This window comes from Pituophis catenifer, unplaced genomic scaffold (assembly GCF_029215685.1).
Source record: "Pituophis catenifer annectens isolate HBS135680 unplaced genomic scaffold, rPitCat1.0.hap2 SCAF_16, whole genome shotgun sequence".
In the NCBI taxonomy this organism is placed as follows: Eukaryota; Metazoa; Chordata; class Lepidosauria; order Squamata; family Colubridae; genus Pituophis; species Pituophis catenifer.
Window position 1 is genome coordinate 14698025 of NW_027256896.1, and position 27939 is coordinate 14725963.

The window sequence follows — 27939 nt, forward strand, 5'->3', positions numbered from 1 at the left end:
TGAGCCTGGTGAGATTTGAACTTGCAGTAATTGCAGGCAGCTGGTGTTACTTAACAGTGCTTTAGTCTGCTGCGCCACCAAGGCTCAATATTCTAGTTGGAGTTCTTCTTTCTTCTCCCGTTCGTAAGCGATGATAAATTTGGGGATGCGGAGGTTTGGTGAAATAGAACTTCATAGTCACAGGAAACCGTTGGCAAATAGGAAGACAGATTCTGGCCTAGCTTTGGAGTGATGTGTCAGTTTTGTTCCTGTTACCCTGTTACCCCGAAAATAAGACATCCCCTGATAATAAGCCCAACATGCAATAAAATAAGCCCTCCCCCCCCCGAAAATAAGCCCTCCCACTCTGCGTTTGGCAACAAGTTACGTGGCAGCTTGCCAAACGAGATAAGGTTTGTGTTGATAAATATTCCTTTGAAAAACTGTTTGGACAACTCTTGCTGACTGTGAATGAAAGTAATTTTTTTTTTTAATTTGATTTATATGCCGCCCTTCTCCGAAGACTCAGGGCGGCTTACAATGCGTTAAGCAATAGCCTTCATCCTTTTGTATATTTATACAAAGTCAGCTTATTGCCCCCACAAACTGGGTCCTCATTTCACCTACCTTAGAAAGGATGGAAGGCTGAGTCAACCTTGAGCCTTGGCGAGATTCGAACCCTGCAGTAATTGCAGGCAGCTGGTCTTAATAACCAGCTTAATAACAGGGTGCCTTAAACCCCTGTACTACCAAGGCTCTATTTTATTTACAGTCGTGTAAATAAAAGAGGTTTTGCCGGGACCAATTCCTGCTTTCTGCTTTTTAAGGGAGCCTGGGTCAGCTTGATCCCTGCCAAGCATTGTGTTGCAAATTGTAATTGTACAAATTGTAATTGTAAATCTAAAAGATCTGGAGGACCAAAATTGTCCATCTTTACCCTAACGGATTGTGAGAATAACCTTGGGAGAAGGAGGAAGAGCTGCAGCTAAGGCAATAGTCAAACAGGAGATATTTCAGAAAGAATGAGAATAGAAAGAGAATCTCAGAAAGGGACCCTCCCTAATTCCCTAGAAAGTAAACGTGAGGAAGTGGGGGAAGGGGCTTTCTCGACTTGCAAAAGCCTGTAACTGGTAACCTTGCAATAAATTTAGCGTTAGCGCTCCAAGTTTTGGTTTCCTGTCTGGACTTCCTCAAAGGACTGACACATTCTAGAAGACAGATGGTTGCACAGACCTGAAATGCAACCCCTTGGTCCTGATGGATCTACAGGCCTTGTAAATCAACGCGAGAACTTCCTTGAAAGGTTTCCTTAAAAGGATTTGCCATCTGGTTGAAGAAATCCCAAGTCTGCGTTGAGTGTGTTAATGAAATCGGAATACATTTGCATATGAATATCAGCAGCTTCGACAGAGTTCACGGCGTGGTCTTTTCAGGCGCTGCCTGCCTTATGGCGTAGCAAGATCTAGCAATCGTAATACACAGGTTAGAGCAGGCGTCCTTCAATCACAGGTTCTCCCCATCTGTTGGGACGGCATCCTGAGGATTTCCAAGCCAGATGGGGCCTCGTGAAATTCCACGATTCTGAAGCCTTGTAAGGAATTGAAATGACAGCTAAAACTTCTCATCACGGCTTAAAGTTCCATTATTATTGATGGGTAGTTTTAAGGTTCATCTCTGGATTAAAGAGACAAATAATCAGGGGTGGGCCTCAAAAATTTTAGCAAGGGGTTCTCTGCTCGGTTGCTGGGTGGGCGTGGCCATGGTGGGCGGGGCCTAGTTGGCCTCCTGCACCATGATGGGAGGATTGTTTTTGCCCTCCCCGGGCTCTGTAGGCTTTACTCGAGCCTCCGGGAGGATGAAACAGCTTTCCCAGGCTCTGGAGGTCCTCTGGAGTTTCCCGAACTTCCAGCAGACCCATTTTTTGCCCTCCCGGAGCCTCTGTGCACATCCTGCTCTTACCTGCATCCAAAACGGGCCACATGGGGACTCCTGGGAGGGGAGAGGCAAGGGTGCCACCTCTGCAAATAATGACTTCACATTAAATACAGGTAGTCCTCAACTTAAGGTCAGACATTTAGCAATCATAGGAAGACGCAACTTCCCTATGAAAAGAGAATTTTGAACTGGTTCCGTTGGTTGTCCCCACAATATGGTCATGTGACCACGCTTTGGGCACTCGGCAACATGGATGCATTTACATGGTCACATGATGAGGTTTTATGACAATGTTGCCCAAACCCTGGAAGTTATGTCCAGTTTTCGGCAAAAATTCACTGTAGGGTTTTATTCTGGCCCAGCTCCCCAAATACGACAAACCCTCCGTAGTTGAAGCAATGATTCCTTTATTAGGAGCACCAGCAGCCTCTCTCACCACAGGCGAACAAGTCCGTCCAGCAGGGGAGATGAATAGTTGTCTGCCACATCTATTCATCTCCGTCCCCTGCCTTTTATCCCCAGAGCTAGGGTAGGGCTTCGCTAGCAGCAGTGGCTTTTCCATCTCGAGGATCAGCCCATAGATTTCCACTGCTCTCCTCTCCTCTGCCTTCTGCACATTCACGCATCAGGCACTTGACCCAGCTGTTCCTCCTCTTCCTCATCAGCCACCTCCAGACTTGCGGGCTGTTGACTCCTCTGAGGGCTGACGGACAGCCCAGGCGCCACCTCTGTCTCTCTCTCTTGGAGCTCTCAGGTTGCTTTGATGCTGACCCTGACTCCCATGCCGCCTCCTCATTTGATTCAGTTGATGGAGGGGCCAGCGGCCAACAGGCCACAACAGGTTTGCTCAACACCTGTGCCATTCATTCTATGACCACCGCATTCCCTTAATGACTTTTGCAAAAGTCATGAAATTGGGTGTCAGGCCTGGAAGCCATCTTTTGCATTGGGCCTTCAGGCCTGCCCCATTTACTACTGTGAGAAATTGGGAGGGGGGATTGTATGGAGCATGGTTGATATGTAGCCATAATAACATTCCTTTCTCAGAGAGTCAAGGACATCTTGCCCTGCATCTGGAGGGGTGTTACTGGGAGGCATCTCCAGATGGGATGGCGTTTTGATTGGACCATGCGATGGATATGTGGGTGCTGGGCAGGGATTTGGACTTTTCTTTGGGTGGGGAAAACCTGGGAGCTTTCAGATTTGGGTTTCCCCAGAGGTGCCAATATGACATCTCTAACAAAATGGAACTTTAAGGAACTTCAAGCCTCGGAGTCTTCTTTCGTTGGGGGTGTTACTTGGAACCCTGACATTGGGTCAGTCATATGAGCCACCCAATTTACAACAGTCACGGCATGTAACTACAATAGGCCAGCTTTCTTATGGTTGTCTATCAAGGTCTACTTGTAGTTTCTTGTGTCGCTTTAAGGAAACTAGCATCTCCCTCCAGATTTTCAGAAAAGTGGGCAGCTGGTGGAGGGTAGGGCCGGTCCATAATGCCTTGGTAAAACCACTTTTGGAATCTTAACATCCGGTTTTGATCACCTTGATATAAAAAAGGATATTGAGACTCTGGAAAGAGTGCAGAGAAGAGCAGCAAAGATGATTAAAGCTGGAGATAAAATATATGAAGAACGGTTGCAAGAATTGGGTCTGTCTAGTGCAGGGGTGGGTTCTAAAATTTTTTACTACCAGTTCTGTGGGCGTGGCTTATTTTGTGGGTGTGGCTTGGAGGTCATGCGTGGCTAGCTGGTCAGAGTCATTTCTGGAAGGTCCTCACACTTACAACCAGTCCTCGCACTTACAACCCAACTCATTTGTTTGCTTTTAACACTGATCAGCTGTAGGACGGCCCTTTGAAGCCCCGCGGCAAGAGTTTAAACAGTTTTTTTCCCTCTAGCCATCAGCTGGGACTCAGGAGGTAGCAATAGATTGGGGGTGGGACCAAATAAAAGGTAAGAATAACGTGGGGGGTGGGGGGGGAGGGCGGGGGGGAGAACCGGTTCGGTGACATCATATCGTCACCGCTACCGGCTCAGCCGAACCGGACTGAACCGGGAGGAACCCACCACTGGTCTAGTGTAATAAAAAGGACCAGGGCAGTAGTGGGTTTCAATTTAGTTTGGTACCGGTTCACTCGTGTACGCAACACTTCTGCGCATGCACAGAAGCATCCGGGCAGGTGGGCAGAGCCTCCCACCGCCACCACTACCGCTTCGCCCGATCCGGGGCGAACCGGTAGCAACCCACCACTGGACTAGGGGTGACATGATAACAGTCTTCTAAGACTTAAGGGGCTGCCACAGAGAAGAGGGAGACAACCTATTGTCCAAAGCACCAGAAGGCAAGTCAAGAAACAATGGATGGAAACTAATCAAGGAGAGAAGCAACCTAGAAATAAGGAGAAATTTCCTGAGAGTTAGAACAATTAATCAGTGGAACAACTTGCCTCCAGAAGTTGTGGACGCTCCAACACTGGTGGTTTTTAAGAAGAGGTTGGACAACCATTTGTTGGGAAGGGTGTAGAGTTTCCTTCATGACCAGAGGGTTGGATTAGAAGACCTCCCAAGGTCCCTTCCAACGCTGTGATTCTATTCCGTTATTATTCTACGAAGCCTTTGGTTGAGACCACAATTCCAGCAACAGGCCATCACTATCCAGCCAGACAAAACGAATTTATTCTTACCCGTTTTGGTAGCTGTTAGAACGACAATGCTGCGCTTCGTGCAAGAAAAATCAATGTCTTTCCATCCACTTCTTAGACTCAGCATGGAACATTGTTGCCTTCCTAAATTTTGTTCTTACTCCATTCTCTTGTCGCTTTCCTAGGTACTTTTCACTGGGTTAGTTATAAACATGGACAAAAGGCATTGGGTCCGTTTATCTGTGGGCCTTTTGTAATCAGGGTTTCTCTGAATTTTATACAATGCAGAAATACAGCAAGTGCAATTCCTTGGAGGGCTCGTTTGCGAGAAGGGAAGCGTAGGGTAAACAATGGTGTCGTTTAATCCTATTGTAATCTACTGGAAATATTTGTCCATATAGCCCAACAATTAGCAAAAGTTGCTTTGCGCCTTGGATTTTCTCCCTAAACAGGATTAGCTCACAGATAGGAGGAAAGTCAAATATGCCAAAAAATGGGTGTAATTTAGCACCTATGTGAAATTTTCACAGTGGGGGTCCTTGGTGCTCTCTGAGCTTGGTGGTTTTCTTGTAGACGTTTCATTACCCAACTAAGTAACATCATCAAGTGCTAGAAGGGAATGGGGCTTGCTCTCTAAGTGAGTTTGCCCTGTTGGGGTTGTTGAGTATGTTCTTGGTGGTCCCTTGATTAGGTTGCTGTTTACTGTTTGTTTGTTTGTTCCTCGATTGGAAAACAAACCCACCAAACTCAGAGAGCACCAAGGATCTCATAGAACTCCTCCTACTCTTCCAACTCCTCCTCCTCCTCCCTGTAAACCCTACTCCCTTCTACTACTCCCTACCCCCTTCTACTACTACTCCCTGCAAACCCTACTCCCTTCTACTACTCCTGCAAACCCTACTCCCTTGATAATGTTACCTAGTTCGGTCATGAAATGCCTGCAAGAATACCACCAAGTCAGAGAACACCAAGGATCCCATAGTTGCCCTCCTCCTCCTCCTCTTCCTCCTCCTCCCCCTCCTCCTCTTCCTCTCTGCAAACCCCACTCCTTCTAGCACTGATGATGTTACGTAGTTCAGTCATGAAATGCCTGCAAGAATACCACCAAGTCAGAGAATACCAAAGATCCCATAGTCCTCCTCCTCTTCCTCCTCCTCCCCCTCCTCTCTCCAAACCCCACTCCTTCTAGCACTGATAATGTTACCTAGAAATGTCTGCCAGAATACCAACAACTCAGAGAACACCAAGCATCCCATAGTTCTCCTCCTCCTCCTCCTCTTCTTCCTCCTTTTCCTCCTCCTCTTCCTCTCTGCAAACCCCACTCCTTCTAGCACTGATAATGTTACCTAGTTTGGTCATGAAATGTCTGACAGAATACCACCAAGCTCAGAGAACAGCAAGGACCCATTGTTCAACCCTGAGCTACCAATATTCTCTTCTATCAGTAAATTGGCACAATTAGCCTTGTGTTTTGCACACCAAAAAGTCACTCAAGAGACATCAAAGTGGCCCTCTCACCCATCAGATATTTTTGTCATCCTAAACCTTTTGCTTGAGGGCAGGGGATGGGGGGCGGGGGGTTGGAGACAGCATGCAAGTCGAACGTGGCAGGATGGGGGGGAGGGAAGAAAGAATCATGTGTTATTGTAACTCAGGACACATCCTCACACCCTCTGAGTAATCTTCTCAAGCCTGCCAAAAAAACCAGCCAGCGTTAATTGCTTACGCTTGAATGTATTTGCTGCTGGAAATGCCACACCGTAAATTATATTTCATTTCTTCCTCTGACAGGTAATATGCCAAAAGTAAATGGATCCTGTTTCTTCTCTTCTTAGCTCCCCTCCCCGTTCTGACGTTAGAGGCATTGCGAGTTCTTTTGAGAGGGGAGGACAACTTGCATAGGCTTACCATGCAGGGGTGGGCTTCAAAAATTTTAGCAAGGGCAGCTATGGGAACTTATTTTCATATTTGGTGGAGCTGTCCCCGAGCAGGAGAATATTGGGATAGAATTTTTTTTTTTTAAAAAAAAATGATTTATATGCCGCCCTTTTCCGGAGACTCAGGGCGGCTTACAATGCGTTAAGCAATAGCCTTCATACTTTTGTATATTTATACAAAGTCATCTTATTTCCCCCTACAAACTGAGTCCTCATTTTACCTGCCTTAGAAAGGATGGAAGGCTGAGTCATCTTTGAGCCTGCTGAGATTCGAACTTACAGTAATTGCAGACAGATGGTGTTAATCACAATGCTATCAGTCTGCTGAGCCACCAGGCCCTTTTGGATTTTTAAAATCATAGGGTGTAGGATAAAATTGAACCCAGAAACGTTTTTATTAGGCATGAAACCAGATAATTTAAATAAATTTAATTGGTATCTTGCTCTCCACATCATTATTGCAGCCAGGATCTCGTTCGCTCAAGAATGGAAATCCAAAAATATACCATCGGAGGCTAGGTTAATCGCAAAGATCATGGACTGTGCAGAGGCAGACAAACTTACCGGTCTCTTGAGAGATAGACAAGAATCTGGGCTGTATATGAGTTGGGACCGGTGGTATGCTTGGCTGCAAGAAAGAAATCTTAAGAAGAATGTAAAATAATAATCTCAATATGATTGTGGGTAAATATTTATAGGAATATTGTATGGTAGTTGGGAATTCTTTCTTCTGGACATGCCTTCTATTTTGATGATTTTGCATTAATGGAGGTTTGTGCTATTATCAGGTGAAAGCTGATGTTCTAAACTCTATTTTTATTGGGGTACTCTCTGCAATCCTATCTATATTGCTATATTTTTTTCTTTTGTATTTTTTTTAATAATTTTCAATAAAAATTTTTAAAAAATTTAGCAAGGGGTTCTCTGCCCAGTTGCTGGGTGGGCGTGGCCATGGTGGGTGTGGCCTAGTCAGCCTGCTGCACCATGGTGGGGGGGGTGTTTTTGCCCTCCCCAGGCTCCAGAGGCTTTTCTTGAGCCTCCGGGAGGGTGAAAACGGCCTCCCTAGGCTCCGGAGGCCCTCTGGAAGGGCTGTTTCCGGCCTTCCCGAACTTCTGCTAGGCCTGTTTTTCACCCTCCCTGAGCCTCCGCACATGCACCCAGCACTCACCTCATCCAAAACGGGCCACGTGGGGACTCCTGGGAGGAGAGGGGAGGGGTGAGGGGCCCATCCAGGAGTGGCATTTGGGGGTTCTCCGAACTGCACAGAATCTTAGCTAGAGGTTCTCCCGAACCCCTGCGAACCCCCAGCAGCCACAGTTTCGCCATCACGGATCTAGTCTTGTTTCATTATCAAAACCACAGATCTAAAGTTCTTTTCTTTTTTCTTTTTTTCCCAGTTTCATGAGAAACACTATAGCGGGTTTCTACTCAGCCATAAATGTAGATGTTGTCTTTTCTCTCATCAAAGGAATCGGTTTAGACATCTCTGCAAGTTCCGTCATCTTCATAGCCGTTTCTCCATGGTGGTTAGCGCCAAACCTTTCCATTTTTGAACATATAAAAGCCTCCTCCAACTTCTCGCCATCTTTCTAATAGTGCTTTTGATCCTAATTGTCACCATTTCCACCGAGGCCTGAAAAACACTCTTAGAGCCCATAAAAGCTGCAGGCAGATAATACCATTAATAAGGATCTCGGACTAATAATCTAACTTGACCTACAACATCTTTGATTTTCAAGAGCTGTGTTGACACCACTCCCTGCAAGTCCTCCTAAATACTATTCTGTTAGTGTCTCCTTGCCTTAAAGGAACTTGCCCTAATACAGTTAAGTCCTCGACTTACAACCACAATGGAGCCCAAAATTTTGCTAAGCGAGGCAGTTGTGAAATGAATACTGCCCCTTTCTTGCTACAGTCGTTAAGTGAATGAAGGCAGTTTGTTGTGACCCAGGCCCACATAGTTGATATTAAATGCAAAACAGTTCCAAAAAACAAACAGATTTTATTAAAACAGCTGAGAATTAACTCATTCTCAGCGTATTCTAAATGAAATGAAAGCAAAGTCCTCAAAACACCAGTCTTTAGTTTATCTCTGACCTTGGGATAATTAGGCAAACTGCCAAAGGCTTTTCTTGGCAACAGTTCAGGAACAGAAGACACTGACAAGAAAGAAATACATCCAAACAGGAAGCAAATCTCTCAACCGTTGTTTTCCGGCAAAGAGCCCAAGAGCCGTTGCTGGTCTTTTAAGCCTTTTGGGAGGGGCCAATCATCTCTTGGCCCTACTCTTGAGTCGTCCTTTTTGCTTTAGCTGCTTTTGCCTTCTGGCAGCTCTTCTCATACGTGCACTAGGAACAGGCTCCTCCTGTTTCTCTTCCTCTCTACTGTCTGCCTCTGGAAGCTCCGGAGTCCGCACATCACTCCCCAATGGCCCTGGCCCCATCTCTGCCTCCGACGCAGAGCCCTCATCCGGGCCTTCCCCAGCCTCCAGGACTGGCCCATGTTCTTCCTCAGCCTCCTTGCTGTCCGACTCCGTTGCCAGCTCCGCAGGCTGCTGGCAGACCAGAACACAGTTGTTAAGTGAGTAACACGGTTGTTAAGCTTTTCCACTGACTAGGCTTGTCAGAAGGTCGCCAAAAAAAAAAAAAAGATCACATGACCCAGGACACTGCAACCGTCATAAATAGGAGTCGATTTCCAAGCATCTGAATTTTGATCACCTGACCCTGGGGAAGTTGCAATGGTTATAAGTGTGGAAAATGGCCATAAGTCTTTTTTTTTTTCAGTGCCTTTCAGAAATGGTATTCAGCTGGTTTGGACCGGTTCAGATGAATCGGTAGTGGCGACCCAGGCTCAATCCCGTCCTATATCGCTGTGTTTTTGATACTGCACACATGCACGGATGGCACACACGAGCGAATTGCCGTGTTGTTTGACGTTGCACACGTGTGAATGGCATGTGAAACGAGTGTGCGTACACACATGCCCACATTTCCGGTGCTGGATGGACCAATTGCTACAATATGTGAAACCCACCTCTGGTGCCATTGTAATTTCAAATGGTCACTAAATGAACTTTTATAAGTGAAGGCCCACCTGTATCGCGATCTTGCAAATATGTGGATTTGAATCTTCAAAAACTTTTGACAAAAGTCCTGCAGGATTTCTGAGAACGGAAGTTCCCCTCCTAGCTGAAGGACATCAGGGTAGGGAAAGATAAAACGAAGGAAAAAACCTAATTATTGATGGCTCAGGCTATTACTTCTCTTGAAACAAAGCCAAAATGAGAGATGGAATCGCCATTGATTATTCCTCTGTCTCTTAAGTTGTAGCATTTGCCTTAATAAATTTGCCTTCTCTCTTTTTTTTAACTTATTGTCGACCAAGGTTTGTTACCCTGCTGCATCAATATTGTTGCTTTCTCTGTTAATTTTATTTGTTTCTGGGTGTTTTATAAGCTATGATTAACACTTTGTGGTTGCTCTCAATTGGAAGGATATAAGAACCCAAAATAGATTAGAGGAGATGAAAAGAAGAAGAGGGAAGCAGAGTAGAAGTGGCCTATCTAAGCCTCCATTCTTCAGAGGTTGTCACGATGTCCTTTTTTCTGCCTAGAGAAGGAACAAAGCATGATTGTGATGCTGGAGAAAGATCATCAAAATGAGACTCTGACCCAGATTGTAGCCTACTAGTAGAGCTTTCAGCTTTCTGTATAGGAGTTCTCACTTTCATTCTTTAGATGGTCATATCTTACGGGACATAATTCTGCTCCAGAAAATGGAAAAAATTCTGTTCCTTGCAGTAGAAATATTAAAATAGATGGAACAGGGGTCAGCAACCTGTGGCTCTGGAGCCACATGTGGCTCTTTCATCCCTCTGCTGCGATTTCCTGTTGCTGGTCGGCTCCACAATTGATAGGGCTTAGGTTAGGACAGGTAGAGGAAAAAGGATGCCACGCTAGGAGGAGAGTCTATGGTGGGGGGAACCGGACTTCCGGTTGGCAGAGGAAAAAGGACGCTGTGCTAGGAGAAGAGTCTATGGTGGGGGGAACCGGACTTCCGGTTGGCAGAGGAAAAAGGACGCTGTGCTAGGAGGAGACTCTATGGTGGGGGAACCGGACTTCCAGGCAGCAGAGGAAAAAGGATGCCATGCTAGGAGGAGAGTCTATGGTGGGGGGAACCGGACTTCCGGTTGGCAGAGGAAAAAGGACGCTGTGCTAGGAGGAGACTCTATGGTGGGGGAACCGGACTTCCGGTTGGCTCCAGAACTGAATGGGGGCTTCTGGTTAGGACCTTTGTAGCTCTTTGAGTGTTTAAGGTTGCCGACGCCTGGTCTGGAAAGTCACCACTAGACTTAACCCAGTAGGTATGAACACAAGTTCTCAACGGGTTTGTTGTTCGTTCAGCAAATGAAGACAACTTGATTAGAACTTGTGTTCATCAAGGAGAGAAGCAATCCAGGACTAAGGAGACAGTTAGAACAATTCATCAGTGGAACGGCTTGTCCCCAGAAGCTGTGGGCGCTCCAATAGTGGAGGTTTTTAAGAAGAGATTGGGCATCCATTTGTCTGGAATAGTATAGCAGTGTATGGTAGTGCCTCCAAAATTTAGAAGGACAAACCAAGTGACCTCTGGAAACTACAACAAAAGGGTGACTGAGAATAGCAGAATAACATAGTTGGAAGGGATCTGGGAGATCTTCTAGTCCAACCCCCTACTCAAGCAGGAAACCCTATGCTATTTTTTTTTTTAATTTGATTTATATGCCGCCCTTCTCCGGAGACCCAGGGCGGCTTACAATGCGTTAAGCAATAGCCTTCATTCTTTTGTATATTTATACAGAGTCAGCTTATTGCCCCCACAAACTGGGTCCTCAATTTACCTACCTTAGAAAGGATGGAAGGCTGAGTCAACCTTGAGCCTGGGGAGATTCCAACTTGCAGTAATTGCAGGCAGCTGAATGTTAATAACAGGCTGCCCAGTCTCTTCTTAAAAGCCTCCAGTGTTGAAGCAACCATAACTTCTTCCACTGATTAATTGTTCTGACTCGGAGGAAATTTCTCCTTAGTTCTAGATTTCATCTCTCCTTGGATCAGTTTCCATCCACTGCTTCTTGTTCTGCCTTCTGGTTCTTTGGAGAATAGATTGACACACACACACACACACACACACATACCCTCTTCTCTGTGTCAGTCCCTTAACAATTTGCTTAACCACCACGATTTGCTTAATAACTCCATTTATTTGCTTAACGTGGGAAAGAAGGTCATAAAATTAGGTGGAGCTTACTTAAACAAACGCTTTGCTTTGTGACAGAAATTCTGGTCCCAATTGCTGTCATAAGAGTACTGTTGTAGCCTGTCAGCCACCGGCCCCTCCAGCAGCCAAATCAGAGGAGGAGGAGGAGGTGTGAGAGTCAGGGCCAGCTTCAAGGCAACCTGAGAGCTCCGAGGGGGAAGAAGGGATGGAGCTGTCAGAGAGAGAGGGAGACAAAGGCGGAGACTGGGCCCTCCATCAACCCTCAGATGGAGAGTCAACAGCCCCCAGGTCTGGAGATGGCTGATGAGGAATAGCTGCATCCAGTGCCTGACGTGCTGAGAGGAGAGGAGAGCAGTGGAAATCTATGGGCCGATCCTCGGGATGGAAGAGCCACCACTGCTAGCAAAGTCCCACCCTAGCTCTGGGGATAAAAGGCAGGGGGCAGAGATGAATAGATGTAGCAGACAACCAGAGCCTTTGTAGTACAGTGGTCTAAGGCACCCTGTTATTAAGACCAGCTGCCTGCAATTACTGCAGGTTCGAATCTCGCCAGGCTCAAGGTTGACTCAGCCTTCCATCCTTTCTAAGGTAGGTAAATTGAGGACCCAGTTGTGGGGGCAATAAGCTGACTTTGTATAAATATACAAAAGTATGAAGGCTATTGCTTAGCGCGTTGTAAGCCGCCCTGAGTCTCCGGAGAAGGGCGGCATATAAATCAAATTAAAAAAAAAAACTATTCATCTTCCAGCCGGCGGACTTGTTAGCCTGAGGTGAGAGAGAAACTTTTTGCCAGGGCTGCTGGCATTTCTAATAAAGGAATCATTGCTTCAACTATGGAGAGCTTGTCATGTTTGGGGAGCTGGGTTAGAACAACTACCTGTAGGCCGAATACTTGCATGCAGCCGTATCTTTTGTTCTCATTCCGATGCATCCTGAGCAGATCAGTTGCGCCGAAATAATTAACTGTTAAGTGGTAGAGACAGGTGTCGTCTTAATGGGGAATCAGTTCTCGTTCTGCCTTAAGGAACATCCGACGACTTCTGACTGCTATCCGTTGATGCCTACGAGCCAATGGGGAGAACCACGCCGAGCTTGAATGCTCCAGCAAAGCACAGAAATAATTGGGGGTTGTTGTTTTTTTTTTATTCCCCCTTTTTTGTCTCTGAGGAACGATGGCATTTTGGTAATTAGAAATGTCAAAACGTGAGTTTGCTATTAAGATTATTGGTCTGGCAAAATAGTTTTTTGTCGTCAGCGAGATGCAGGCTTATTTTATTTTTTGTTTTGTTTTTTTGTTTCTGGCGGGTACCAATCTCCTAGTTATTAGGCATTGATTTGTAAAACATGAGAACGGTTCCAGTAATTGCGAGTGACTCTAGAATTTCAAATAGGAAACCCTGCAGGCCAGAAATTGAGAGCTTGTCGCGAGGGTCCTGGGGAGGACAGATACGCCTCGTATTCGTCCAGATGTGGTTAGGCAACATTTCACTCCTTACTGTAATTTATACACAGGACTGGCGGTTTGATCAGATTGCATATTCATTGTAAGAAGACCCTCTAGAACGGGGTTGCCAACCTTTCAGACCTCACTAAATTCATAATTTTAAATCCCGCGGATCACTAATATGATCTGACTAATGACTGGCTGGGTGGGCGTGGCAAGGTGGTCATGTGACTAGGTGGGCATGGCTAACTCAATGTCACTCACGTCGAGGGGCACCTTGCCAGCCTCTACTCGCTACTCCTCACCTGCCCGCCCGGGCTCTTTAGAGCCCCAACAGGAAGCAATTGCTGGAGCTAAGCAGCCATTATGAGAAAGAGTTGGGAAAACAGCTGGCTCAGTTCAAATTGGATCTTTGGTGCTCTCTGTGCTTGGTTGTTTTCCTGCAGACGTTTCATTACCAAACTAGATAACATCATCAGTGCTAGAAGAGAGTTAGGTTTGCAGAAGTGAGGGGAGGAGAAGGAGTTTCTCCTTACTTCTAAGTTGGATCTCTCTTTAACAAGCTTCCATCCATTACTTCTGGTGCTTTGGAGAATAAGTTACTTCCTTCTTCTTTCCAACAAGCTTCTCCAGAAAGTAGTCCGACGTGCCAAGGGAATCGAGCTTTTTATTTCCCTGGACAGATAAATGGAATTAAAATGAAATGTAAGGAATCTAGTTATCCTCCCGAGCACATCGATCATAGTTTTCCCCTTTGGCTACATTAAAACAGAAGATTTGGAAATATCTGCAGGTTTCCTAGGCCCTCGGCCAAAATCGGAATGTGAGCATCTTGGAATGGAAGCTTTGCCTTTGATTTTAAAGCCAGGATCAGATATGTGTGTCTAACACAGAGGTTAATAACCTGTGACTCTGGACCGCATGTGGCTCTTTCATCCCTCTGCTGCAGCTCCCTGTTGCTAGTCAGCTCCACAATTGATAGGGCTTTTGGTTAGGACAGGTAGAGGAAAAAGGACGCCGCGCTAGGAGGAGACTCTATGTTAGGGGAACTGGACTTCCGGTTGGCTCCAGAATTGAACGGGGGGTTCCGGTTAGGACCTTTGTGGCTCTTGGAGTGTTTAAGGTTGCCGACTCCTGGGACTCTAACACAACTCGGGAGAAAGCTCGGATTCAGTTAGGAAGTGGAATAATAATCAGGCATATAAGTGGAGTGGAGAGAGGAAGAATATATGACAAATGTATCCAGTCGTAAATTGCCAAAAAAGCATTATCTCTGAATCCAGCCAAAAAAAAAAAATTAAAATATTCGTTTGCTTCAGAAGATGCTGCCGGGGAGATTGACAGCTAGGATTGAAAGTGAGTGACTGGGTAGACAGTGGCAAGCTGGTTTCTCGGTAATTCTTTGTACCGTTGAAATCAATTATGCTAATAGCAAGAATGAGGGTCATTCAAAATACTGACAACTGCCCATGCCCCAAAAGTTTTTTTTTAAAAAAAAAAAAGAAAAAAACCACACAGCCTGGATCCACAGCTTTGTTCGATGAAACTCTAACGATTTGTAATGTTTCTCTCTTTGTTTTTAATTTCACTTATTGGCACGGTCAAAATAAATGTTCCACGGAGCTGCATTCTTCTCTTGTCCGCAGAACCGTTTATTAGGATAACTGATGTGCCAGGTGTAGCTGTGGCGTTTTGCAAATAAAGCAGAAATAGAGACTGGGTTACTGGCTCAGCTCGGTGGCGAACACATATATATATAATTATTTTTTTTTAATTTGATTTATATGCCGCCCTTCTCCGGAGACTCAGGGCGGCTTACAATGCGCTAAGCAATAGCCTTCATTCTTTTGTATATTTATACAAAGTCAGCTTATTGCCCCCACAAACTGGGTCCTCAATTTACCTACCTTAGAAAGGATGGAAGGCTGAGTCAACCTTGAGCCTTGGCGAGATTCGAACCTGCAGTAATTGCAGGCATTTGGTCTTAATAACCAGCTTAATAACAGGGTGCCTTAGACCACTGTACTAGCAAGGCTCTTTTTTCATATCTCAAGACTGCCCATCTCTCCCAAGGATAACAGTAAGAGACCGATACAGAGAATAAGGAATGGTGGATTTTGGGAGTGTCAGGCTCCCAAAACCAAGAAAGACGCATTGCGAAGTTTCCAAGTAGATTTCTTCATTGTTCCTCACCTTTAGACAGAATCTTGCCAAACTAAAGCAGGCTAACATCCCCATAAAGAACAGAGTCTAGGAACTATTAAGGAGGAGCCCTCTTCATCCTCTTTCTCTCACGCAAACTCTCTGAACAGTGTTGCCTTTTGCTCCTCTGGAATGTGCAACCCCTCCCTCTTGGGAATCCAGGCAACATTCCATCACACCAGCCAGATCTGTGGTTTCGGCATTTGTCGCTTGCAGGTTGTGCGAAAATGTAATTTTCCAAAACTGAGCCTCCGTAAAAGGGAGGAAAAGAAATAAAAAAGGCATGGCAGTGGGTGTTGTAAGTAAATTAAAAGCAACACCAGCCTATCACAATTTTATCATGATGGGTCCCAAATACCATATTTTTTGGAGTATAAGATGCTCCGGAGTATAAGACGCACATTAGTTTTTGGGGAGGAAAACAAGAAAAAAAAATATTCTGCCTCTGCCTACCAGCATCCATCGGTATTCATCTGGCTAGAGTCCTTGCAGCAAATAGCAAACAGACTAGTCAGCTTCAGCACATTATCGCAGCCTGATTCAGCACGAGCAGCTGATTGACGGGTGGATTGGCCTCCCGGAATACCCCCAATCAGCTGTTCCAGGCTGCAGAGATTGCCACAGACTATTGCCACTTCCATGCCTCGTGTTTTTGGCCTCTGTGTCTTGCGTTTTTGGCCTCTGAATGCTCTGTTTTTGGCATCTGCCACCGCCACCACTCCCCACAGTCTGGAACCACCTGAAAATGCGAAGCATGGAGGCCAAAAATGGGGCGTGCGGAGGCCGAAAATGTGATGCGTGGAGGCTGAAAACGCAATGCGTGGAGGTGGAGATCGGCAGCAATGTGCTGTGGTGATCCCTGCAGCCTAAAATGGAGCATTCGGAGGCCAGAAATGTGACATGTGGAGGCCAAAAACTCAATGCATGGAGGTGACGATGTGCTGTGGCAATCCCTGCAGCCTGGAACAGGTCTAAAATAGCGTGCGGAGGCCGAAAACACAACGCACGGAGGCCAAAAACAGCGGGCGAATGAGGGCCAGCGGATGGCGGGGCTACATTCAGTGTATAAGAGGCACCCAAATTTTTCATCCTCTTTTAAGGGGTGTGTGTGTGTGTGTCTTATACTCCGAAAAGTACTGTAGATTTTTAACAGTCTTTAGATATTCCAGTCCAACATACAATTAAAATCGAGAGAACGTGCCATACGAACTCTGTTCGTTCCATGATTTGAAATACCTTCATTTGAAGTAGGAGCAAAGCTATCCTCATGGTAGCTTACTTCTCCTTGAGCAATGTGGAATCTAGAAGAGCATAATGATCAGTTTCTTCTGCACAGCCTCTCTCCAACTCCTAGAAGAGGATGTAATGGTATGTGAGAATGACCTTGAGGGACAAGGGGAAGAGATGTTGCCTAGGAAACAACCAGTTAAGAGAAGGAGGAGCCCCCAGTGGCTTAACGGTCAGAGAAAGAAACTAAAGACCTGCCCTGATTGATCAGGCACTTAAAAGTGGTATCAGGAAGTTTGCAACCTTCAGACTTTCAAAGATGATGTCAACTCTCCCAGGTAAAGCAGACAGGTAAGATGACTAGATGGAGGGGAAGAAATGGCAGAAGATGGAGTCAGAGTTAAAAGAGGCATCAGCCTAAAATCTCTACATAGCCATAAGCAATCTCCAACTTCCCTTGAATCCCGTGGACCCTTCTCTAATTCCTAGCAGGTGTTAACCATTAGTTGAGAAAATTCCTGAATAAATCTGTTTAATTAATTAATTAATTTTATTTATTTTATTAAAATTTATATGCCGCCCTTCTCACAAAGGACTCGGGGCGGCTCACAAGTATAAAATAACAATAAAAACAATATCACTAAATAGCATTAAAAGTCCAATTTAAAATCCCACAGTTAACTAAAAAACCCAACCAGATCAGGTAATTTGAGTAAAAAGCCAGGTAATTGGATCCTCAGGTGTGGACCTGATCAGGGGTGGGCTTCAAAAATTTTAGCAAGGGGTTCTCTGCCTGGTTGTTGGGTGGGCGTGGCCATGGTGGGCGTGGCCTAGTCGGCCTTCTCCACCACGACGGGATAGGCATTTTTGCCCTCCCCGAGCTCTGGAGGCTTTTCTTGAGTCTCCGGGAGGGCAAAAAACGGCCTTCCCAAGCTCTGGAGGCCCTCTGGAGGCTGGAAATGGGCCCGTTTCCACCCTTCCCAAACTTCCAGTAGGCCTGTTTTTCACCCTCCCTGAACCTCCGTGTGCCCTGCATTGAAAACGGGCCACGTGAGTATTCCAGGGAGGGACGGGGTGGGGTGGGTGGGGCCAGTCAGGAGTCGGATTTGCGCATTCTCCGAACTGCACAGAATCTTAGCTCGAGGTTCTCTCGAACCCCTGCGAACCCCCAGCAGTCCACCCCTAGACCTGATCTTTTCTGCCTAACATCAGATGAACTAGCTACTTCATTGTAACGTTGCACTGTTTCTCCGCCACTTTTAATCACCCAGTCAATTGGGGCAAGCCCACCCTAACATTTCTTCCTCTGATCCTTTAAGCCACTGAGGGCTCCTCTCTCTCTTATCTGAATATTTCTTAGGCAGCATCTCTTCCCCTGGTTCCTCAAGGTCGTTTCCACATAGAGACACAAAAGATGCTCATTCCCAGGATCCTTCTACCCTGTTTTTAAACTACGTGGCTGATTAAGAGGTTCTGAGCATCGTCTGTGTCCTTTGAGGATGGAGAGATCTCAAGAGCTTTTGGTTAGCTGGCTCGGTTGGGCATGGATGAAAAAAAAACTGACTCAAAATATTATTTTCAGAAGATGAGAAAAAGTTGGCTATTTCCTCAAGGATGATGCATGGCAGTTAATGACTTGTTTGTACTACAGTTGCATATGAATGTCCGCCTTTGTTATAGAATAGAATAGAATCACAGAGTTGGAAGGGACCTTGGAGGTCTTCTAGTCCAACCCCCTGCTTAGGCAGGAAACCCTACACCACTTCAGACAAATGGTTGTCCAACCTCTTCTTAAAAACCTCCAGTGTTGGAGCATTTACAACTTCTGGAGGCAAGTTGTTCCACTGATTAATTGTTCTCACTGACAGGAATTTTCTCCTTAGTTCTAAGTTGCTCCTCTCCTTGATTAGTTTCCACCCATTGCTTCTAGTCCTACCCTCAGGGGCTTTGGAGAATAGCTTGACTCCCTCTTCTTTGTGGGAGCCCCTGAGATATTGGAAGATGCTATCATGTCTCCCCTAGTCCTTCTTTTCGTTAAACTAGACATACCCCGCTCCTGCAACGGTTCTTCATATATTTTAGCCTCCAGTCCCCTAATCCTCTTTGTTGCTCTTCTCTGCACTTTTTCTAGAGTCTCCACATCTTTTTTACATCTTAGCGACCAAAATTGAATGCAGGATTCCAAATGTGGCCTTACCAAGGCATTATAAAGTGGTCTTAACACTTCACATGATCTTGATTCTATCCCTTTGTTGATGCAGCCTAGAACTGTGTTGGCTATTTTGGCAGCTGCTGGGCATGGCTGGCTCATATTTAAATGGTTGTCCACTAGGACTCCAAAATCCCTCTCACAGTTACTACTATTGAGCAAGGTACCACCTATACTGTACCTGTGCATTTTGCGCATTAAATAGTCGGTTCTCGTGTGATCTTCCTGAAGATTCCAGGGATGATTGCTTTTCCTTCCTTTGCCATTCTTAACACCCTGAGGATTGGTAGAAGAACAGAAACCTCTTTCCAGTTTTTGCTGGAAAGGAAGAAGATAATTACCGATGAAGAAATTATTATGAAAATGTTGGACTGTGCTGAAATGAGTAGATTGACATTTGAAATAAGAGAACAGGAAGATAAACAATACTATTTGATATGGGAGATATTTTATCAATGGTTTGATAAAAAAGTATGGAGATGAGATAGCATATATGAAATGTTTAAATATGTATTTTTAGTTTAAGTAAAGAATAACTGTTATATGAGGAGATTTGGAGAATTGTAAGCACGAAATGATTTTAACCGATTGAGATGCTGTCTATAATCGTTTGTAAGGATGATATTTTTATGTTATTGTGTTTTCTTTTTTTCTTTTTTTTATTTTATTTTTAATCTAAAATAAAACTTTTTCAAAAAAAAAGAAAAGAAAAGAAACCTTTCATCGAGGAAGGAAAAATTGCAATGCAGAGTTGGAACAGACTTAATCGTGGCACATCTGTAAATTTGCAGGCTGGGGCAAGTCTTAAAGACATTCAGGCTGCCTTCTCAGGCTTCTACGTGCTAATAAATTAAACCCTACTTAAATCCATCATTTTCCCTGCTGATTTTCACCAACCTTGTGCGATTATATTGTTAGTTCTCCATCCTGTTTGGAGGGGGGTAGGAATACAGAGGTCACATCGATAGCCCTTGTTGCATTCAAGTAGATTGATTTATTTCGGTCAATTGCATCAAGCTTAAATTAACCCAACGAGCATTTTGAAAAGATCTGTCCTTGCCTCTTGCTTGCAAATGCATTTTATTTTGTACATGTGGAGTCCATCCCGGTCATGACAGCTGCCGTCCGCTGAAATCTTACGATGTTGGATGGGAATAAAGACAGAATTGATCTGGGCATTGGTGAAGATCAGGAAGATGAAAAGAAGAAGTTTTGAGTAGGGAATTGGTGAGCTAGTGGATGTAAACTAATTGCAGCCATTGATAACGCTGGGATATTTTAAGGCTGATTAAATCTCTTCCCATTATCTTATCAAAGCTTTTTTGCTGACTTATTTCAGTGACAATTCAGTCTCTGGGAGATTCTCAGTCATCCAGGGCAGTGGTGAAATCCAAATTTGTTTACTCCCGATTCTGTGGGCATGGCTTGGTAGGTATGGTGTGGCTTGGTGGGCGTGGCAGGGGAAGGATACTGCAAAATCCACATTCCCTCCCCACTCCTGGGGGAAGGATACTGCGAAACCTCCATTCCCACCCTACTCTGGGGCCAGCCAGAGGTGGTATTTGCCGGTTCTCCAAACTACTCAAAATTTCCTCTAATGTTTTTGGTTGTCAAACGTCTTGGTGAAATCTTGCACCCAGAACAAATCTTAATGTGTATAATTTAGTGGGTTTTGTGTGATTTGTGTGTGAAGGTGACCTCCTCACCTTCCGCGCAGACCTAAAGACATGGGTCTTTCAGCAACTTCCCTGATCTGCCGTGGATTTTAACTTGGGGATTGGGGATTTTAATTGGCTTTTAATATTATTTAATTTTTATTTATTGTCGGGTTGTTTTATTGTTGTGAGCCGCCCTGAGTCCTACGGGAGAAGGGCGGCATATAAATCTGACAAAATAAATTAAATAAATAAATAAATAAATAAATAATTAGCACGCAGTAGAGCATGGTACAACAAAAGTCCTTGGATTTCAGAATCTTTTTTAAAGATAGATAGATAGATAGATAGATAGATAGATAGATAGATAGATAGATAGATAGATAGATAGATATAGATAGATATAGATAGATATAGATATAGATAGATATAATGTTTTCAACTTGTTTGGTATTTTCGATGATGAAATACACGGTGGAGTTGGAATTCTCAAGCTTCACAGCATCTTATGGAATATTGATGTTGTATGGAGGCTGCTACTTAAGATAAACAAATCTGTATTGCATATATACTGTAATTCCCCTTTCGCCTCTTATGAGTGCTTCAGAGTTATTTAATCAGACAGAATGATATGCAGCTATTTTCTCCCCTTCCTGTTTTAATGTGAAAATATTATATTCTGTCATTTTTTCCCCCCAGTGTTTCCCTTGGAACAGATTGCTAAGAATAATAAGCTAATATTGGAACTGTAAACAGTGATGGATTGCTTCAAGTCCGTAATGTGCTTCAGTTTTAGGGGAAAAAACGAGTCATTAGCCAAACAGAAATTACCCAATAATTTTCATGCTTTCTGTTTCGTTCAAAGTTACTTGAATATCTTCTCATCCTTTTACATGGGTCTGCTTATACAGGTAGTTCTTGACGTACGACAGCTCATTTAGTGACCAGTCAAAGTTACAATGGCACTGAAAAAAAGGGACTTACAACCATTTTTCACATGACCATTGCAGCATCCCTATAGTCACGTGATCCAAATTCAGAGGCTTGGCAACTGGCATGTATTTATGACGGTTGCAGAGTCCCGGGGTCACGTGATTCCCTTTTGCATCCTTCTGACAAGCCAATAGGAAAGCCAGATTCGCATAACAAGGGGGTTAACTAACTTAAGAACTGCAGTGATTCACTTACATGACTGCGGCAACGCTCAGGTAACACATGTCTGACTTTGCAACAGAAATTTGGGGCTCAATTGTGGTCGTAGGTCGAGGACCGCCTATAATTAAATAATAGGACTTTCATTTGTCCATGGGAAGCCCTTTCCTAAAACTTCTCCGGTAGCCCAAAGGGTGAAATCCAGCAGGTTCTGACAGGTTCTGGAGAACCGGTAGCGGAAATTTTAAGTAGTTTGGAAAACTGGCAAATACCACCTCTGGCTGGCCCCCGAGTGGGGTGGGAATGGGGATTTTGCAGTATCCTTCCCCTAGAGTGGGGAGGGAATGGAGATTTTGCAATATCCTTCCCCTGGAGTGGGGAGGGAATGGAGATTTTGCAGTATCCTTCCCCTACCACGCCCACCAAGTCACACCACGCCCACCAACCCACGCCCACAGAACCGGTAGTAAAAAATAATTGGATTTCACCACTGTCCAAATGTTGGAATTTGGTTTCAGGATCGTGTTTGAAAATCTAAAGAGAATATGGGATAGAAATATGCACAGCTGAAAATAGAGCACAAGTATTGCTTCTGTGTCAGAAAAACACAAAATGACAATTATTTTGCCCATCATTTGAAATCACAGCTCCGCTGGGATTGATAGCAGAACATGTTATACAAGAGCAGGAGGGAAAAAATTAGCCTTCATTTTTATTCTCTCTGTATGAGTAAACCTCTAGGGAGTTTGGTATAAAAGCATTAGGGGGAAAAATGTAAAGCCAAAAGAATAATTTATGAGAGAGAAGCAGCAATTTCTTTGATTTTGTTCCTCCTATTTTTAACTTCTTCCCATCATCAACGCATAGTTAATCGGCTCATGAGTCAACATTCGACATAAAGCTTTACATCCTGTTGGTCAGTGGATAGGTAGATTTGAGACGAGGATCTTGATTTATTTACAGTAAATCAGCAAAGAATTGCTTAATGCTAGGAAGAAAAAAAATCCGTTTAGGTCATTGTATCGTTGGGTTTCTTTAAAAAAATTAAAATAAAACAGCATTGGGATAATCAGGGATATGAATTTTTATGGAAGAATTGGAATGGCTGTCCATGATAGGACTTAATATTCATTACAGTAAATATATATACGGTATTTCTCTTTCAGAAGTTAAGATTCTCTGGCATTTTCATTACATATTTTTCCCCTTCACCATATGCCATTGCTGAAACTGCAGGAGTTACTCGAGGGAAAGGAATTTTCCATGTATAATCTTAAATTATAAAGATACAGAGTCATAAATTATTTGTTAGAAAAGGCTGAGGTCAGTGTTTGCTTTAAAAAAAATTATAACTCCATGATTTCAACAGGACTAAATTGCAAGAATATGTATGTATGTATGTATGTATGTATGTATGTATGTATGTATGTATATATGTATGTATGTGGTAGACATTAATATAAAATATTTTATAATTTACCTTCTCAGAAAGCTAGCATTTCGACCCAGCCCCGTTTCCTTTTTCTATTTTCTGTTTCTAGAACTGTCTTTCGCCTCTGCAGAATTTCACCGGACTTTAGGTTTCCCGTGTTCATTCTGCTCCATTCTTCCACTTCTACGCAATTTAATTTTTCTTAAGCATCCAAGGTCAAGAAACCTCTGCAGATAAATCTTGTACAGTCCTTCTAAGCTAAATATTTTTTTTTCCCCTGAGAAGGTCAATTGAGCTTGGTCTTTCCCATTCCAGGGTCCTAGAGTTACTTTTCAGAATTCTTGGTCAGCATGACCTCTGGGAGTTGAGACTCCATATATCTGTAGAAGAGAATGTTTGTAGATCAGGACTGAACTGTGGAGTCTTTGGTGCTCTCTTGAGTTTGGTGGGTTTTCTTGCAGATGTTTCACTACCCAACTAGATAACATTGTCAGCAAACCCCACGTCCTACTGGCACTGATGATGTTACCTACTTGGTTAATGAAACGTCTGCAAGAAAACCCACCAAACTCAAGAGAGCACCAGAGACTCCACAGTCATCATCATTGTCCTCCTCCTCAGGGGTGGGTTTCACTTAACTTTATTGCCAGTTCGTAACGGGAGTGTGCGCGCATGCACAGATCATCAGTGATGACATCGGGGTGGGTGCGCGGAGCCTCCCACCGCCATTACCACCGGTTCGCAAGAACCGGACTGAACCGCGAGCAACCCTCCACTGCTCCTCTTCCTCTTCCTCCTCCTCCTTCTCCTCCTCCTTCTCCTCCTCCTTCTCCTCCTCCTTGTCAGGTTTCGATGCTATCTCAAAATAAATAAATTTCCAAACTGCCGATCTTTGAGGAAATTTTCTCTTTATTGAGCATAGTGATCTGTCCCTGGCTCCTTCGCGGTCAGTACTGACCTTTGCCCCCCAATCCCTCCCTTTCCGATCCCCAATTCTCTGCATCTCATTGGCTATCTTCCAAGCCACTTTCCTCATCCCTTTTCCGTCAGATCACAGGACTGTCTCCCTCCTCCCATCTCCGAGGAGACAGAATCTTCAAAGGAATTAAGTAGGCAAAAGTTCAAGCTTCTCCTCTCCTTATATATGTCAGTGCTGGGACGCTGACACTCCTCTCCATAAATTCCACTCCCTTCTAGCATTGATGAGGTTACCCAGCTAGGTAATAAACTGTCTGCAAGAAAACAGTCAACCTCAGCGAGCACCAAGGACCCCATAGTTGTCGTCCTGCTGCTTCCTCCTCCTCCTCCTTTCCACTCCTCACATCCCATTCCCTTCTAGCACTGATGGTGTTACCTAGTTTGGTAATAAACTGTCGTCTGCAAGAAAACCCACCAAGCTCACCACACCTGATATAAGTGGAAGATAATTAAATTGGAATTGGTTCTCTAGCATCTTCCATCAATTGAGACTTCCCATTCTTAGTCATATTGGGTAAAAAAAAAAATCTGGGAGTTGGGTTCTCCAAATGTGGGCTTTAGGTGCACCTCACTTCTTCTACCAACTTCTACCTCTTCCCCCCCTTTTTTTTTTAAATTAATATAAATAGAAAGAGCAACATGCTCAAAAATCCATATAGACAGTCTGCTTACAATTCTTTTGAGTAATATTCACCATAGTAATAATAATAGTGTTCTCTAATAATAATATTACATCTAATAATATCTAATATACTATGATATCTGATAATAATAGTAATATCATAATAACAGCGTTTTTCCCTCATAATATTAATGCATATTAATTGTTAACACTAATCAGAATTAATCAAAATTAATAAGTTACAGTAATCAACCCTTATAATAAAATTAATCTTTCTCTTGTAGTTTTTTTTTTAAAGGGATGCGGTGGCTCAGGGCCTAAGACGCTGAGCTTGTCGTTTGAAAGGTCGGCAGTTCAGCGGTTCGAATCCCTAGGGCCACGTAACGGGGTGAGCTCCCGTTACTTGTCCCAGCTTCTGCCAACCTAGTAGTTCGAAAGCAGGTAAAAAATGCAGGTAGAAAAATAGGGACCACCTTTGGTGGGAAGGGAACAGCGTTCCGTGAGCCTTTGGCGTTGAGTCATGCCAGCCACATGACCACAGAGACGTCTTCGGACAGCGCTGGCTCTTCGGCTTTGAAAGGGAGATGAGCACCATCCCCTAGAGCCGGGAACAACTAGCACATATGTGCAAGGGGAACCTTCACATTTACCTTGTAGTTTTAGAAGTTCTAACTCCTGTCGCCAACTTCCATCTCTTATCCAACTGCCGAAACGTAGATTACGCTCCTCCCTTAAGATATGCTGTGTGCCCTGATGATGTTTTCTTTCCAAACAGGGAAAGCCAATAACAATCTCCAGTGGGATGAGGACTCTATAGAATACATGCCAGCTGACCCAGTCAGGATCGCATTTGTCTTGGTCGTCCATGGCAGAGCTTCTCGCCAGCTGATGCGCATGTTCAAGGCTATCTATCATCAGGATCATTTTTATTACATCCACGTTGACAAGGTAGGTAACCTAGCACCGGTTCGCAACGGGATCGTGCAGATCGCCGATGACGACATCTGGGGCGGTGGGAGGGGCCTCCTGCCGGTTTTACTACCGGTTCGTACGAACCGGTCCGAACCGGGGGCAACCCACCACTGATGTGGGGACTCCTGGGAGGGGTGGGTGGGGTGAGCGGGGCCAGCCAGGAGTGGGATTTGGGGGGGGTCTCCGAACTGCACAGAATCTTAGCTAGAGATTTTCCCAAACCCCCAGCAGCCCACCCCTGTCTACGCTCCCAAGATATCTAGGGACAGAGAGTGGCTTAAGCTCTGATTCTCTTTCACGACTCAGCTTTTTTTTATTCTGGCTGTCTCATTGTCCCATCTCCAGTTCAGAAAGCTGAGGACCAACTCTGGACCTGCTTTGCAGGAGGTGGAGGGGGACAGCTATAGGTAGTCCTCAACTTATGACCACAACTGAGCCCAAAATTGACGTTATTAAGCAAGACATTTGTTCATACGTCCCTTTTTTCAGCACTGTCGTAGCTTCGAACGGTCTCGAAACGAACTGTTGTAAATCGAGGACTACCTGTATGATGGTTACAATAGATTTGTCAGTGTTCAATCAGTATGTGTGTGTTTTTGTTTTTTGTCCTTATTAATTCACATTTTTGTAAAATGTTCTGGTCTAGTTTTGTCTCTGTTAACTTTTATTTTTCCTTTTGGGTTTTAATAGCAAGAGCAGGAGCACTTAGACTTATATACCGCTTCACAGAGCTTTTACAGCCCTCTCTAAGTGGTTTACAGAGTCAGCCTATTTTCCCCCAACAATTTGGGTCCTCATTTTTACCCACCTCGGAAGGATGGAAGGCTGAGTCCAACCTTGAACAGGGTGAGATTCGAACTGCTAAATTGCAGGCAGCCGGCAGTCAGCAGAAGGAGCCTGCAGTACTGCACTCTAACCACTGCGCCACCAGGAAAGAGAATGAGAAAGGGAATAAGAGAGGAAGGAAGGAAGGAAGGAAGGAAGGAAGGAAGGAAGGAAGGAAGGAAGGAAGGAAGGAAGGAAGGGCAACAGCAATAGCACTTAGATTTATATACCGCTTTACAGTGCTTTACAGCCCTCTCTAAGCAGTTTTCAGAGTCAACCTATTGCCCCCAACAATTTGAGTCCTCATTTTACCCACCGTGGAAGGATGGAAGGCTGAGTCCAACCTTGAACTGGGTGAGATTCGAACTGCCAAATTACAGGCAGCCGGCAGGCAGCAAAAATAGCCTGCAGTACTGCACTCTAACCACTGCGCCACCAGGAAAGAGAATGAGAAAGGGAATAAGAGAGGAAGGAAGGAAGGAAGGAAGGAAGGAAGGAAGGAAGGAAGGAAGGAAGGAAGGAAAACAGCAATAGCACTTAGATTTATATACCGCTTTACAGTGCTTTACAGCCCTCTCTAAGCAGTTTTCAGAGTCAACCTATTGCCCCCAACAATTTGGGTCCTCATTTTACCCACTGTGGAAGGATGGAAGGCTGAGTCCAACCTTGAACCGGGTGAGATTTGAACTGCTAAATTGCAGGCAGCAGAAGTAGCCTGCAGTACTGAATTCTAACCACTGCGCCACCGAGGCTCTTTCTAATCTTTCGAATAAAATAAAAATTGAAGCAAGAAAGCTGTGGGCCACCCTGATCTAGAAGCTGCCCCACCCCTGCCAGGGCTACGTGCGTGTAGATGTCACTGCCTCTCACTGAACGTTTGTGGTTGGTTTTTTTTGTCCCCTTCCAGCGTTCCAACTATTTACACCGGCAAGTGCTCCAGTTCGCAAGCCAGTATCCGAATGTGAGAGTCACCTCCTGGCGCATGGCTACCATCTGGGGCGGAGCCAGTCTTCTGTCCACCTACCTCCAGAGCATGCAGGATCTCTTGGAGATGAAGGACTGGCCGTGGGATTTCTTCATTAACCTCAGTGCTGCGGATTATCCTATCAGGTAACAAGACCGATTGCAAACAATACAGGTGCTTTTTTTTTTTTTCAGGAGGCAACTGGATTTTCTGGGTTTTTTTCTTTCGAAGACGTTTCGCTTCTCATCCAAGAAGCTTCTTCAGCTCTGACAGGATGGTGGGGAATGGAAGGGTTGATATTCCTTGCAGACAGCTGGTTATTTATTTATTTATTTATTTATTTATTTATTTATTTATTTATTTATTTTATTCGGTTTCTATACCGCCCGACTCCCGAAGGACTCAGGGCGGTGCACAGCCAAACAATAAAACACATCCATACAAAATTGAAAAGTAGAATAAAATCAAATTAAATAATTTTGGCTCCGACAAATTTAAAACCCC

The 27939-nt window shown here is 44.5% G+C and overlaps 1 protein-coding gene across 1 annotated transcript in view; it reads left to right on the forward strand.

Moving 5' to 3' along the window:
* XYLT1 (xylosyltransferase 1) overlaps positions 1 to 27939 on the forward strand; it is a 168227-nt gene that overhangs the window by 93682 nt on the left and 46606 nt on the right. The window contains 2 exon segments of the mRNA XM_070955338.1: positions 25450 to 25622; positions 27379 to 27581. Coding sequence (XP_070811439.1) covers positions 25450 to 25622; positions 27379 to 27581 — 376 coding nt within the window.